The sequence below is a fragment of the Hemitrygon akajei genome, chromosome 10 (assembly GCF_048418815.1).
Source record: "Hemitrygon akajei chromosome 10, sHemAka1.3, whole genome shotgun sequence".
NCBI classification, from domain to species: Eukaryota; Metazoa; Chordata; class Chondrichthyes; order Myliobatiformes; family Dasyatidae; genus Hemitrygon; species Hemitrygon akajei.
In genome coordinates this window covers 22,098,246-22,115,066 of record NC_133133.1, presented here as the reverse complement: position 1 = coordinate 22,115,066, position 16,821 = coordinate 22,098,246, and the positions used below count along the sequence as shown (strand labels likewise).

The window sequence follows — 16,821 nt, the reverse complement described above, 5'->3', positions numbered from 1 at the left end:
GAATAACATTGAATTGATATCATGGGATCTATTGCAACAAGCAGAAAGGCAGATGAGGAGTTGATTTAATGTCTCATCTTAGCCATGCCTCCATCTCAGAACTGTTTTTTGGTGTGTCAGTTTAAGTATTTGTGTTCAGATCACTGGACAGTGTCTTGACACTCTGAGGTGGAAGAGTACAGTCATAGCTGGCCCTAAATCACATGTCATTAGTCTTATTTACCTCAGGAAGCATAACCACCGTGCGAGAAGGGCTGAGCAGTGAGGTTAAACTTCTCGCTGTGTCTCACTCACATCCCATTCATCTTCAATCAGGGCAGTGGAGGTCAAATTATTCCAAGGTTATTCTGAATTTTAGGCTTGCAAGCTAGTGCTGGATGGATTATTGATTGGCTGTATCCACTTTCTTTCACAGTTTTGCAGCTGGTTAAATATCAGAGCACACCAAACACATTACAGATCGTGACTGACAAGGAAAATCAGAAAAATCAGCAGAGGGATTTCATTTTTGAAAATGCTCGAGTAAGTTTTGAACACCAGAGATTCTGAAGTCTGTCATGTTCCTGAAAACGTACTGTGCATACAACATTACAAGAAAGTGATCAAGGAGAGTGAAATCTTTGGCAGAGAATTGTGCACAATTTCATTGCAGGCACCTTTTATGAACACAAGAGTTTCTGCAGATGCTAGGAAACCAGATTAACACATACAAAATGCTGGAGGAACTCAGCAGGTCAGGCAGAATCTATGGAAATAAATAAACAGTTGACATTTTGGGCCGAGAAACTTTATCAGGACCAGAAAGGATGGGGGACGAAGCCTGAATAAGAAGGTGTGGGTTGGGGAAACAGTACAAGCTAGAAGGAAATAGGTTGAAGCTAGGTGAGGGGGAAAGTAGATGGTTGGGAAGAGGGTGTGAAAAGAGAAGCTGGGAGGTGATTTGTGGAAAAAGTTAAGGGCTGAAGAGGAAGGAATCTGATAGGAGAGGTGAGTAGACTATGTGAGAGAGGGAAGGAAGAGGGGCACTGGAGGGAGGTGATAGGAAGGTGAGGAGAATGGATGGGGTAAGAAGGAAGCCATAATGGTGAATAGAAAAGGAGAGGATAGGATGGGGGGGTAGTAAGCCATCTTTTAAGAATGTGGTTGATTATTGACATTATCAACCATGGTCTTATAATTATAGTTTTATTGATAAAAGCCCTAATCTTATATACATACATGATATAGCAAGGAAATCCACAACATGGACCATTATTGCAATGTTATGTAATAATATGTGCACCATATTATGTTGAGAACCAACAAATATAATTTAATCATTTATCAGATTAAATCAGATAAGTCTATCAGATTAATTATTTCTTCACTTGTAAATCACCAGACATAGGATTGTGTCTAGTCATCTATAAATGAAGGGAGTGGTCCTGAGACTCCAGCGGTGGGAAGAATTGAATAGGTTTGGAAAGAAGTTTGTGAATTATGTACACATAAATAGTGAAATGGGAGAGCTTAAGTGGCTCCTCAGGAAAAGACCATGGCAAATTCTGAAAATCTGATTAGATGGACAAAGATGGAGGAGACTATGTCCTGAGGGCATAGTCTCCAAATAGAGAGACGTCCTCTTGGAATGACAATGAGGAGGAATTTCTTTAGCCAGACGGTGATGAATCTGTGGAACTTGTTGCCACCGGCAGCTGTGAAGGTCAAGTCACTTAAGGCAGAGACTGATAAATTCTTGATTAGTTGGGGCATGAAGGGATACGGGGAGAAGGCAGGAGATTGAGACTGAGAGGAAAATTCGATTAGCCATAATGAAGTGGCAAAGCAAACTCAATAAGCTAAATTTCCTAGTTCTGCTCTTATATATGAGGGGTGATTGATAAGCTTGTGGCCTAAGGTAGAAGGAGTCAATTTTAGAAAACCTAGCACATTTATTTTACACACTTAGTCCAGTGGTCATGGAACATACGGATCCCTTCTTTGTAGAAGTCAGTGACTTGGACCTCCGTAAGTGGTCCACAGCAGGTGTGATTGATAAGTTTGTGGCCTAAGGTAGAAGGAGATGAGTTATTAACTTCAAACCTTCTGCATTTTCACTCAAAGAGTTGAACTGCACGTGCATGTAACGAGAGCTGTTTAACTCATCTCCTTCCACCTTAGGCCACAAGCTTATCAATCACCCCTACTGTGGACCACCTGGAGGTCCAAGATGCTCTCGTTACATGCACGTGCAGTTCAACTCCTTGAGTGATAATGCAGAAAGTTTGAAGTTAATAACTCATCTCCTTCTACCTTAGGCCACAAACTTATCAATTACCCCTGCTGCGGACCACTTCTACAAAGAAGGGATCCGTATGCTCCATGACCACTGGACTAAGTGTGTAAATGTAGGAGGGGACTATGTTGAAAAATAAATGTGCTAGGGTTTCTAAAATTGACTTCTTCCGCCTTAGGCCATTAACTTATCAATCACACCCTCCCCTCCCCCCCCCACCCCCCCCCCCCCGTATTCTGGTCTTATGGTCTAAATGATAGGATTAGTCAGTCCACATTTGGATAACACGTTTATTATATCAGGGTCACTGTTGGAAAATTCTGTAGCCCTTGAGGTTCGAAATGGGCATGCTCTGTAGAAGGAACAAAAGTTTGGCTAATTCTAAGAGCTTGGTGCCGGAGGGTGATGCCCAAGAATGTAGAGGACAGTCAAGAACTAGATCTATGGTGGCAAGAGTCAATCGTTAGGTAACAGGATGAGGATTGATAGTGGGACAAGCTTGCTTTTGGATGTGTGATTGGTTGCTGGATGGGCTGAGGACCCTTGTTCAAAGGGTAGGGATGTATGATGCAATCATTGGTTGTGGCATGAACAGCAGTGAGAGGTGCCAGTGAGTTTGGGACCCTGATTTTGAATGGCAGATTGGTGGGAGAGTGGGGTTTAGTCAATGATTATTTTTGGCTTTGGGATTACTACAGGGATATAGGAAGAGGATGGCTAATTCTGGTCATTAGATACCAGGGCTGAGCAAGTCTTGTTCCCATAATAATGTAGCAAATTGCAAATTGCTACTTTAATAGGTAAAAGGGACTCGCTATGTGGATGGTGCAATGGCATACACACAGGGCCAATGTTTTTAACTGAATTATACAGTACGGAGAACAGTATAATCCAGTTTCATGACATGCTTGAGTAGTTTTCTCTTTAGCTTCCAAGCAAAAACTTATTCATTCACTCTCCTAACTAAGAGATAAGCTCCGTGTCAAACTCAGAAATCCGAACAGCAGAAGATATAAATGATTCCCAGCCCATCAATTATTTGTTCAGGTTTTGGGATCTTGAAATAGTCACCTATGGAACTGTCCAAGACATTCACCAGGAAAAGTCTGCAATGAATATTTAAGTGGATACCCCAAGAGAGCGGGTAGCAGAGAGATGAGAGTCACCACTGATCAGAAAACAATTTGGTGACACACACAAAATGCTGGAGGAACTCAGCAGGTCAGGCAGCATCTATGGAAAAAAAGTACAGTCGACGTTTCAGGCCGAAACCCTTCGGCAGGACACTTGGTAACTTGGTAACTTAACATTGTGAACTAATCCAATAATAGATACACTTGTTCAGATAATTGTTCACAAATAAACCTTTCTGAAATTTATATCCCTCCTTCCTAGTTGCCCCAGAACTGAAGAGTTTCTGAGACTATCTTTGAGAAAAGTTATGCATCACAAATTTAGACCTATTTCTAGGGTCATGTATCAGCCATACTTGAAGGAACAGCAAGGCATTGGTCAAACAAATATTTTTTTGACACTGTTCAGAAGCTTCAGAGTCACAAAAACAGCAGCATTAATACAGTTTTATTTCAATGATTGGAGTTGAATATCATAGCAACCTTGACGGGATTCAGTAGGTGAAGAGCAATAAATGTCAGTGTTACTTTCAATGCCCACAAGTCAAAAATAAAATTTTACCAAGAGCGAAACTAAAGCACTGGAGTGATACGTCTTTGCAAAGTGAGCTGTGACACATGAACTCAGCAGTCTGTAGCAAACACTCACGGCGACTAAGCATGACACGAGACTTACAGATGTTGGAACCTGCAGCTGCAAACTATCTCCTGGAAGAATTCAGCTGGTTGACCTGCATTAATTTACAAGTTGAGCCTGTGGTGAGGAAGGCAAAGACGAGATAAGCATTCATTTCAAGATGACCAGAATATAAAAGCAAGGACGCAATGTTGAGACATCATAAAGAACTGGCGAGGCCTCGTGGAGCACTGTGAGCAGTTTTGGGCCCATTATCTTAGAGATGATATGCTGAAACTGAAGAGGGTTCAAAGAAGGTTCATGAAATTGATTCCAGGATTAAATGGCTTGTTATATGAAGAGCGTTTGATGGCTCTGGGCCTGTATTCACTGGAATTCAGAAGAATGGGGGGTGACCTCATTGAATCCTATTGAATGGTGAAAGGCTTTGATAGAGTGGATGCTAACAGGATGTTTTCTACGGTGGGAGAGTCTAGGACCAGAGGACACATCCTCAAAATAGAGGAGCATCCTTTGAGAATGGAGATGAGGAGGAATTTCTTTAGCCAGATGCTGGTGAATCTGTGAAATTTGTTGCCACAGGTAGCTGTGGAGACCAAAACTATGTATACTTAAGGCAGAGGTTGATAGGTTTTTTATTGGTCAGGATAGGAAGGGATAGGAGGGGAGGCAGGAGTTTGGAGCTGAGAGGAAAAATGGATGAGCCATAATGAACTGGCAGAGCAGACTCAATGGGCCAAATGGCCTAATTCTGCCTCTATAACTTATGGTCTTGATATTGGGTTTTGAACTGAATCTTCAATAACTCCTTTTCTCCCACATGTGCTGCTCAATGCATTGTGTTTCTCCAGCAGATTGGGACTTGTAGAGACAAAGTTGCATTGTCATCAACAAGAACAAAGCCCTCATGAAAATTTGTAATCACAAAATATAATCATTTTCAACACAGAGTTTGTTCCCTCTGGTGAGGTAGGAGAATTCCTTCTGAAATCCTGGGCTTGTCCTTGGTCCAGAATGGAATATATTTCATTATACATCCAACCCATCTTTACCATTGGGATGATGGCCTAAGTATTGAAGTTATTCCTCTTCAATATTTGCTGAATAAACCAGGGAATTGGTGCAAAAAACCACAGAACATCAAACTGAAGGAGAGTACTTTTAATATGTTAAATGTCCTCTCCTATCATTCTTTTTTCTTCAGCCATTTAATCTCTTCCACCCATCACCACCCAGCTTCTGACTTCATTACAGCCCTTGCCTACCCACCCTCTTTTAATCTCGCTTCACGTATTTCCTGCCAGCTTGTACTCCTTCCCCTTCTCCCAACTTATTATTCACCCTTTCTCTCCTGTCCTGATGAAGCGTCTCAGCCCGAAACATTGACTGTTCATTCCTCTCCATAGATGCTGCCTGATCTGTTGAGCTCCTCCAACATTTTGTGTGTATTAATCTGCTCAGTTTGAACCTTTGGATGTGATATTACATCCAACAGTACGTAAAATGAAATTGTGTGTAATGCAATGGTTTTACTCTCTGTTTATGAACTTCTGCAATTTATTGATATTGCCCTCATCAGGATTTAGATTGATTCTCTCTATTTATCTCCCTGCAGAAGCGAGAGGCGTTCTGTCAGCTACTTCAGCTGATGAAGAACATACATTCTCAGCAGGATGAGCCGGACATGATATCCATTTTTATTGGAAGCTGGAACATGGGTTAGTTGTTGAAGGATTACTGCTCAATTTGAATAAGTGGTATGCTGTGTGTGTGATTCATCATGGGATCAGGCGCATGGTCTTCAGCGAGTTGGACTGGCGGGAAGAGTATAAAAACAAGACAGCTTTATAGAGCGGACGCCAGAGTAGAGGTAGACAGAGTAGGAAGGCTTTGGTTAAACAGGGCTTCGGTGATAACGGGTTGAGGCAACGTAGGTTACCTGTGAAGAATAGAAACTGGAAGTATGTCTGTGAAGCCAGTGTTCTGTACTGGGTGTCAGATGTGGGAAGTCCGGGAGACTCCCAGCCTCCTCGAAGGCCACATCTGCGCAAAGTGCATCGAGTTGCAGCTCCTTAGGGACCGGGTTAGGGAACTGGAGCTGCAGCTCAATGACCTGGAAGATCTTGCTCCCACTTTCAAATCTCTTACCATCTCTTCTTTCAGTTAGTCCTGACAAAGGGTCTCGGCCCGAAACGTCGACTGTACTTCTTCCTATAGATGCTGCCTGGCCTGCTGTGTTCCACCAGCATTTTGTGTGGCTTACTTAAATTTTAATTATACATGCTTTTTACAAGTAAGAGCACAATTAGAACAAAAAAAGTCCATTTTATTGCAAGGTGATCAAATTGGTCATAGTTTTGCTAAACTGTAATGATTAGTGTTGTGCAGGTTGTTTCAGAAACTGAATGGTTGAAAGAAAATAGCTGTTTTTGAAGCTGGTGGTCTGGGAATTCAGACTTCTCTACCTCCTGCCCAATGATAGCTGCAAAAAAATGGCATGTCCCAGATGGTGGAGATCACTGATAATGAACATTGCTTTCTTTAGGAAGTGCCTCCTGTAGATACCACCAGTGATGGGCAGGTATGTGCCCATGATGTATTGGGCAGAGTCCACTACTCTTGTATTTCTGTGCATTTGAATTGCTGCACCAGACCATGATATATTATCAGTTAGTGTCAATCTGGTGACATGTATCTTAAAATTGCATCTTAATTAATTTTCAGTTTTCTCAAGGCAAAAAGGTTAAGAAATAGCAGTCAAAAATGAAGGGAGAGAGGAATCCAAAATGTTGTCACATTAGCATGCAGCTGCTTGATATTCATGATTAATATTTTAATATGCAATGAAAGAAACATGAATGAGTAATTAACCTTTTGAAATATTTAATAGGTGCCGCTCATCCCCCAAAGAACATTTCTTCTTGGCTTATGTCAAAGGGTCTCGGACGCGCAAGAGATGAGACCACAGCCACTATTCCTCATGACATCTACGTGATTGGAACCCAGGAGAATTCACTCGGTGACAAGGAGTGGGTGGATTTCCTGCGAGCTGGGATAAAAGAAGTGACGGAGCTGGACTTCAAAGTGGTAGGAATCGTACATCCAGGGAAAGAATTATTGAAATAGCAAAGCAAAACAGAAGTGTTATCCACTGATGATAAACTATGAAATTTAAAGCATTCTCTACCTTAATGTTATATCATAAATTGAGATGTAAGCTAGTGATGATGTGAACACATTGCATTTGATGACTAAATAATCAACATATTCTCAAATCATATTGATGATTCTTCCAAGATCAAGAAAGGGGATCAAATTAAGTCACTCCAATAGAATAGGTGCCCTGGAAAAAATGCAAATGATATAAGGGTTGAGGAAATAATCAGATATGGTATACTGGTGAAAAAAATCTACCAGTAATTTATATTCAAATCATTAAGTAATTATGGGATTAATAATTTAGCATCAGTAATAGTGGCTATAGCATTATTGCACAACCTTCCAAACAACATTCAGGGTAGTCAGTAGACTGGTCTACAGGTCTATCTGACTTCAGACCTTTGCAGTGAATCATAATTGTCCTGTGGAAGAGTCTTGGAAGCCATTCTGATCTGGTACAATTAGAGTAGAGGGAGATAAACGTTGGCCCAGAGAGTAAAGCTTACATCCCTTCAATGAATAAAACAAATTATTTGGCGCACAATTGGATTCTACAGTTAGTGGCCACTTTATCAGGTACCCCATGGTCTTCTGCTGCTGTAGATCATCTACTTCGAGGTTCAACATGTTGTATATACAGAGATGCTCTTTCTGCGCGCTACTGTTGTAAGACATGGTTACTTGAGTTACTGTCACCTTCCTGTCAGCTTGAACCAGTCCAGCCATTCTCCTCTCTCTCTCATTCACAAGATATTTTTACCCACAGGACTGCTGTTCACCAGATGTGTTTTTTATTTTGTTTTTGACACCACTCGCTGCAAACTCGCTAGACTTTTGTGTGAAAATCCCAGATCAATAGTTCTGAGATACTCATCCATCCACTCTAGCACCAGCAATCATTCCATGGTCACAGTCACTTAGATAACATTTCTTCCCATTCTGACGTTTGAGCTTAGCAACAACTAAACCTCTTGACCATGTCTGCATGCTCTTATACGTTGAATTGCTGCCACATGACTGGCTGATTGGATATCTACATTAACAAGTAGGTGTAGGGGAGTACCTAATAAAGTGGCCACAGAGTGTATATTTGGAGTCAGATAGAAAGGTTGAAATCTGGGCAACAAAATATTGCAATTGAAATGCATTCCCTATAGATTACCATGCACAATCTCACTGGGAAGGCTGGGCAGATAAAGTAATGCACCAGCAAAATACTGCAGTGATTTGAAAGACTAAACTGAAAACAGAAATGCTGGAGATGCTTGGCAGATTTATTCGCACTGTAGTGTTTGTCTTGCACTGCCACAGTGCTGTTTTACAGGCAACTTACCAGCAGAGGGAGTCAAGAGCAAGAAAAATTAATGACTGGCACACTGGTGAAGTAGGACATGTAGTGCTGGCTCCTTCTCTGTTATTATTAGGGTTAGCAAAGGCAGCATTTGTATTGAAGGAAACAACAGTAATAGTTGATTGACCACTGACCAAGTCACCAAGCCCCAAAGAACACAACTATCTGATTAGGTCAGTAGGAGGTAAAATGTGAGCCAACACAAGGGAGGGGCCTACTAAACTTGTATTCTATTGATGAAAGCTTTCAAAGAAGTGATCACTGCATAGTCTTATCCATGCAAAGTTCAAGGAGACACAATTATGTCATGAGCCTTTCAGTTGTGTTAAATGGAATAGACTCAGAACAGACTGTGGACCGTGTTTGATGTCCTCTTGAGACCCACACCCTCACAGAAGTCTGTCTTTAACCAATTCAATTCACTTTGCATGATAACAAGATATAGCTGAGCCCATGAAACAAAGGCAATGAAAATTAAAAAAATATATTGCATTTGAAATACTGAAGACCTGTTCTCCACAACTTGTAATGCTTCTAGTGAATTATTTTCCTCCAGTACAAAATAACCCTGGTATCTATCATCAATGTGGAACATTGTTCAGATATGCCTAGTTCTCGAAAAAAACAGCGCATATTCACTCAAGCTAATTATTACTAATTAGTGTACTTAGAATGTGATGGAAACTTTTGTAGACAGTGCTATTAGAGAATGCTTGTTGACCCTTGAGCTTGTCACCTGCGGTTAGTTTATGTTTCAATAGAATCATCTCATCTCTAACCCTTATGTAACCCTCTCACCATGGCTCATAACAAATTAGACTGGTTTGCTATCTCTGACTAACAGCCACATGACTCAGCAATGCATGGGTAACAGTGAGACAACCATTTCCAATAATCAACGCACGTCAAGGATCAGTATGATATGAGTTCAACACAAACAGGAAAGTTGGAATGCTCTTTTAATGGAACAAAAAGGATGGTGAATGCTATATAAATATTGCCCCATGCAAAAGTTATCGTTCACCAGGAAATAATGGAACTTACACTGGCATAACCTTAAAGTGGAAGTATATTTGCAAATATTTCAACTTTAACAGACAATTAACAGAAAAAGGGCCCATTACGGTTAAGCCAATCTATAATGTGCTCATAAACATTGGAGCACATTGCTGTGTAGTCATGTGTTTTGCTTTAATTATTCACGGCGCTGATCCCACATACGACATGAAAAGCACCAGCCATGACTTGAACTTCCCTCAAAGTCCATTACAAACTAACTGGCTAACTCTGAAGTATTGGCACTTCCTTGGTGGGAGCATTTGTCTGCATAAAGAACATTTTACAACAACATCTGTGCTTTGGGCAGGGCTCTGTGAGCATCTTCCATCGTGCTCCTCTCTGTACCTCCCTTCTCCCCCAACTCTGGCATAAAAGACCCTCAAGAAATTGAATGCTGCCAATCTCTCTCAAATGTTCCGTGGCATCTCATCGGACAGAATGCTATCAAACCAAATCCAATTGGCCGATGCAACATTCCAAAGCTAATCAAATGACTCATTACCTTAAGAGAAAATAAAGCACTGGACTGTAAAATCTGATTAACTGAACACACTGTGCTTTACAAAAAACCTGCAGAAAATAAAATATCCAACAGCATAACTGCAGTAATAAAGCAAAATATGCTGTTGTTAACCTGGGTATTACCCTTGATAAAGCCTTTATCCAAACAGGGACCAGAGTAGTACACTCTTGAGATTATATGCCAATGAACATACACAGAATGCTGGAGGAACTCATCAGAATCAGAATCAGGTTTATTATCACCGGCATGTGACATGAAATTTGTTAACTTAGCAGCAGCAGTTCAATGCAATGCAAAATATAAAAGAAAAAAATTACAAGATATAATAATAATAATAAATAAATAAGTAAATCTATTACAGTATGAGTATATTGAATAGTTCAAAAATCATGCAAGAAATGGAAATACTATATATTAAAAAATGTGAGGTAGTGTCCAAGGGTTCAATGTCCATATGGGAATCAGATGACAGAGGGGAAGAAGCTGTTCCTGAATCGCTGAGTGTGTGCCTTCAGGCTTCTGTACCTCCTACCTGATGGTAACAGTGAGAAAAGGGCATGCCCTGGGTGCTGGAGGTCCTTAATAATGGATGGTGCCTTTCTGAGACACTGCTCCCTAAAGATGTCCTGAGTACTTTGTAAGCTAGTACCCAATATGGAGCTGATTAAATTTACAACCCTCTACAGCTTCTTTCGGTTCTGAGCAGTAACACCAACACCCCCCCCCCCCCCAAATACCAGACAGTGATGCAGCCTGTCAGAATGCTCTCCACCGTACATCTATAGAAGTTTTTGAGTGTACTTGTTGACATTCCAAATCTCTTCAAACCCCTAATGAAGTATAGCCACTGCCTTACCTTCTTTATAACTGCATCGATATGTTGGGACCATGATAGATCCTTAGAGATCTTGACATGCAGGAACTTGAACCTGCACACTCTCTCCACTTCTGATTCCGCTATGAAGATTGACATGTGTTCCTTCGTCTTACCTTCTGGAAGTCCACAATCAGTTCTTTCGTCTTACTGACATTGAGTGCCAGGTCGTTGCTGCGACACCACTCCACTAGTTGGCATATCTCACTCCTGTATGTCCTCTTGTCACCACCTGAGATTCTACCAACAATGGTTGTATTGTCAGCAAATTTATAGAGAGTAGAGCAGTGGGCTAAGCACTCACCCCTGAGGTGCGCTAGTGTTGATCGTCAGTGAGGAGGAAATGTTATCACCAATCTGCACAGATTGTGGTCTTCCAGTTAGGAAGTTGAGGATCCAATTGCAGAGGGAGATACAGAGGCCCAGGTTCTGTAACTTCTCAATCAGGATTGTGGGAATGATGGTATTGAATGCTGAGTTATAGTCGATGAACAGCATCCTGACATAGGTGTTTGTGTTGTTCAGATGGTCTAAGGCTGTGTGAAGAGCTATTGTGATTGCATCTGCTGTTGACCTATTATGCGATAGGCAAATTGCAATGGTCCAGGTTCTTGCTGAGGCAGGAGTTCAGTCTAGTCATGACCAACCTCTCAAAGCATTTCATAATGTGAGTGCTACCAGGCAATAGTCATTAAGGCTGCTCACATTATTCTTCTTAGGTACTGGTAATAATTTTTGCCTTTTTGAAGCAAGTGGGAACTTCCATCCATAGCAGTGAGAAGTTGAAAACATCCTTGAATACTCCCGCCAGTTGGTTGGCACAGGTTTTCAGAGCCTTACCAGGTACTTCATCGGGACCTTCTGCCTTGCGAGGGTTCACGCTCTTTAAAGACAGCCTAACATTGGCCTCTGAGACAGAGATCACAGGGTCACCAGGTGCAACAGGGATCTTCACAGCCTTAGTTATATTCTCTCTTTCAAAGCGGGCTTAGAAGGCGTTGAGTCCATTTGGTAGTGAAGCATCGCTGCCATTCATGCTATTGGGTTTCGCTTTGGAAGGATTGTCGTTATGAGCAGGTCAAACAGCATCGATAGAAAAGAGTAAACAGTCGACGTTTCAGGCTGGGACCCTTCATCAGGACTGAGGAGGATGGGGAAAGATGCCAAAATAAACGTTGAGCGGAGGGGAAAGAGGCTAGCTGGAAGGTGATAGGTGAAACTAGGTGGGTGGGAAAGGTCAAGGACTGGAGAAGAAATAATCTGATAGAAGAGGGAAAAGGAAAACAAGAGGAGAGGAGGAAGAGGGGACCCAGGGAGAAGTAATAGGCAGGTGGGAAGAAGTGAATGGTAAGAGTGGGGTATAGGGAAAGAAGGATATTGCTTTGTATTTCCAACATCTTCAGACTTTCTCGTGTTTATGATATACAAGTTTTTGCTTTTGAAAACAAAGCAGCACTTCATCAAATGATAAAGGTGAAGCATCAAGGGAAGAGTTTGAATTCTTGCACACAACAAAACATAGTTGTGATTTTTGAGGTCAAATAAACCCATCCCTAGGACCTCTTTACTGGAGTTCCTCATGGCAATGATTTCTGCACAACCGTCTTCAATTGCTTCATCAGATGGCAGCTCCCAAACCCTTCTGCACCACAACGTGGCAAGATGAGGGTGGTAAGTGCATAGGAAAACCGCTAAAAGCACGTTCCACTCCAAGCTCGGAAATATATTCTGTTTCTTGTTTCTCTTGTGCTTCTGGTGAAGGTGCCACTGTGGTAGCACTTTCACCAGAAGGATTGTGGTGGTCCAAGAAGGTGGCTGAAAGTTAATTAGTAAAGGGCAATCTATGCTGGCCTTGATACTCAAGTCCCCAAAATTAATAATGAAATGTACTGCACCTCAGTGAAAAATACTAGAGAAGCAATACTGCCTGAATACGTTCAAAAGAAAAAGGAGACATTTAGGTTTGGGAGACATTGTAATGATCAGAAGATACTGGTTCTGGATCTTAAGAAAGAACTTGCCCTTACTCCCCAATAATTGTCATAGTTCATATAGTTGTAATAACTCAGATGTCCTTGCATTTAATTGGTGAAGTCTCAGTCTTAGGGTTCAACTTTTCTGGACAAATTTTATGTCTCTTTTGAAGGAATGATTTTGAAGATTCCCTTTTCACCCCCCCCCCCCCCCTCCACCCCGCAAACCTTCCCCACTTCAGTGGCAAGAAAACTTATGTTTAGATTCATTCCAATAACAACAATAACAATTACAAATAACAATAACAATAACAATTCCAATAACAACAAATGGTTCAATGCTTGCTTACACTTTCCACAAAAACATTGAAAGAGTATATTTTAGTATTTTATTATTAATAAATGGATTTCTGAGGACTGAGAAGGCTGATGTTGCTGCCTTTTACTATGACAGCACTTCACATGAAAACTTGTTCAAACATTCTTTGCAGAGAGGTAGGCCATTCCAGGTGCTGAAAATTAATCTTTGTAAGACACCATTGAGCTGTTTCTAGTTTTTATTTTGTTGATATTCTGCTCTATCACTCATTAATATGCCTGTCTTATAGGTAGCCACACATTCGCTGTGGAGTATTAAAATCGCAGTGCTGATTAAACCAGACCACGAGAATCGAGTCAGTCAAGTCAGTGTCTCCAGTGTGAAAACTGGAATAGCAAATACATTTGGTAAGTAATTGTGATGTTGGAATCTTCTGGGCTGAAACAGGAAACTGGTGTTTAGAATCGCCAAGGAATTAGAATTGGGCTAAAATCTTGGAAAGATCTGAGAAGAGGACAAAAATTCACTGGCGATTTTTTTTCCCATGTTAAATTTGGAAACCATAAACTGCCTCATGCACGATTTGACTGGTATTTCTGAATATCATCTGCAGGAATCTGAGGCGGTAGAGAGCACATGATGCAGAAAAGTGCAGTTTAATAGCAATAGGAAGCCGCATAATTATTGAGAATGCTAAATAAATCACACTTGCATTTCAGCATTTGGGCTCTTCAAATGTTACAGGTAAATCAGATTAAATAAATTCAGGCAAAAATTACTTTGGGTTTGAAGTGTGCAACCGACACAAGCCTATTCCGAGGGACCTTATGAAATATAACATTGGTCCTTAATTAAATTATGTACATTTTGGGCCGTTGATTCAGAACTGATGGGCTGTATTGCACAACAGGATATAGAACAGTACTGCACGGGAACAGGCCCTTCAGCCTATGATAAGTGTGCCGACTGTAATGCCAATCCAGACTAATCCCATCAATCTGCACATGGGCTGTATCCCTCCTTTGCCTACCTGCTCACATGCCTGTCAGTACACTTGTTAAATGTTTCAATTTCACCACTTCCCCTGGCAGGGCATGTCAGGCATCTACCTCTCTCTCTCTCCTTTAAACTGTCTTCCTCTCACTTTAAAGCTACACTGACTAATATTTGACATTTGCACCCTGGGAAAAAGACTCTGACTACCTATTCTATGTATTTATTTTATTTAGAGGTACGGCATGGTTACGGGCCCTCTGGCCCAGTGAGTCCATGCCACCCAATTACATCCATATGACCAATTTACCTACTAATTCATCCATCTTTGGAATATGGCAGAAAACCAGAGTTCCAGAGGAAACCACACACTCACAGGGAGAATGTATAAACTCCTTACAGACAGCAGGCAGAATGGAACCTGGGTTGCTGGAGCTGTAATAGCATTAAGCTAACCATTATGCCACCCTGCTGCCCCCTCATAATTTTATATACACCCATCGTGACTTTGGATTAATAAACAGTGAGTTTTCCTTTGGAAATATGGTTTGTACAAAGAGGTGACATGACAGTTCACACCTTATGCTTTTGACAAAAATTGATATCGTCCCTGCAGGTTTCAATGTTTGTTATCTGGCTGGTGAAAGCATGTAACCTATACCAACCCTGATGTGTCTTTTCTCTTCAGGGAATAAAGGAGCAGTTGGTGTTTCATTCCTCTTCAATGGAACATCCCTGGGTTTTGTCAACTGTCATTTAACGTCTGGGAGTGAAAAAGTTCTCAGGTATATAGACTAATTTATTTTAGCCAGTTGAAGTCAGATTGGGGAATAGACTGTTCAACCATCAGGCTTTTGAACCACCTCAGTGCATAGCTTAGTGCTGGCTGATCTGTGCAAGGGAGCTGCTTGTCTTTCTAGTATTGATTTGACATAGAATATTGAAATTTTACTAAGCTCACTGTTAACCCCAACCGCAATAAAATGGCAGAACATAATGTTGCATTGTGCGGTTGGAGAAATTTGACCTACATGTCTACTTTGGCCTAGCATTGTTGAGAGCGATGGCAAGGTGTCCACCTTGAATAGCAGTGAGGCATGAGTTGGCTTTGGTTTTGAGCTATAGCAGTGAATCCAGGTAAACTGGATCAGAGAAAAAGAAAAATTGTCTGTTTTCTACAGTGAGCTACATGAGACTTAGGACGTGGAGAGGGAAAGATTTTAAGAGGGTTGGAGTCATTTTATGGATCAAGGAGTTGCAAGGTTTTATGGGACTGTTTTTGAGTGGACCATTCTCCTCATGACGTGATGCATACTTTGGGATCTAGTTATGAATCACCCCATGCACATTTAGTGTTGGTGTCTGCAACTTTAACCTGACCTATCTTGGATGTAAATTTCCTCTGTTGGTTCCATTTCAGGCGAAACCAGAACTATTTGGATATTCTCCGATTGTTATCATTGGGCGATAAGAAACTCGGTTCTTTTGACATTGCTCTGCGCTTCACTCACATCTTCTGGTTTGGTGACCTAAACTATCGACTTGATATGGACATCCAGGTACTCCTGACTTCCTTTCTGCTTTATTGGAAGCCTGATGGCCACATGGACAAAGAAAAGAATAGGGAATGCTAGCTAACTCTATCCAGTTCTCTCAAAATCTCCAATTCATTGGCTGCTCACTGCTTCCCTTAGTTCTTTCTTCCTCCAGAAACACATTTATATACCTGCACCCATTCACACTCCTTTACACTGCAATCTTGTTAAATTATTCATTGGCTTGACACTTTCACACAGTCAGTGTAATAGTTCAGAGTCAGTCACATTTTGCAATATGCTCAAGGTGGAGTCACAACCGTACAGCTGGGAGGCTCATAGGGCTATAAGACAGAAAAGCAAAATTAGGCTATTCAGTCCATTGAGTCTACTCAGCCATTCCATCATAGCTGATTTATTACCCTTCTCAACCCCATTCTGTTGCCTTCTCTACATAACCTTTCACACCCTTACTAATCAAGAACTTATCATCCTCTGTTTTAGATATATCCAATGACTTAGCCTCCACAGCCATCTGTGGAAATTAATTCAATAGATTCCTAAAAAAATTCCTTCTCTCCTCTGCTCTAAAGGAATGCCCTTGTATTCGGAGGCTGTGCCCTCTGGTCATAGATTCCCCCACCAGAGGAAATCGCCTCTGCACATTCCCTCTATCTAGGCCATCAGGGATGTCCATTGGGTAACTGAGAAGCTCTATTGCTGCACCCCTGTGATATTGTGCCTCTGGAGGAACATTTCCTCTTCTCTGGAAGGAGTAAGTTTTGTGGTAAAGGAGTAGGATGTATCTGCTGGATTTTGTGAAGCTCCTGTTCATTGGTTGCTACTATAAGTTGTGTTGTGGCTCAATGTAGATTTCTTCTCCTTTCAACTGAGGGTAAAAAGTAAGCAGAAGACCCTTGCATCCTTTCATCCTTCATTCCCTTCCAGAGAACACCCAGATATAAATCATGATGATCACCTTCTAATGTC

General features: G+C 41.3%; 1 protein-coding gene across 2 annotated transcripts in view; it reads left to right on the top strand.

The window, feature by feature from the left end:
- LOC140734215 (phosphatidylinositol 3,4,5-trisphosphate 5-phosphatase 2-like) overlaps positions 1–16,821 on the top strand; it is a 209,514-nt gene that overhangs the window by 144,861 nt on the left and 47,832 nt on the right. For both annotated transcript variants that reach the window (XM_073057895.1, XM_073057894.1), the window contains exons 11-16: positions 416–522; positions 5,661–5,763; positions 6,936–7,132; positions 13,593–13,710; positions 14,985–15,081; positions 15,717–15,855. In XM_073057895.1, coding sequence (XP_072913996.1) covers positions 416–522; positions 5,661–5,763; positions 6,936–7,132; positions 13,593–13,710; positions 14,985–15,081; positions 15,717–15,855 — 761 coding nt within the window. The remainder of the gene's footprint in view (positions 1–415; positions 523–5,660; positions 5,764–6,935; positions 7,133–13,592; positions 13,711–14,984; positions 15,082–15,716; positions 15,856–16,821) is intronic.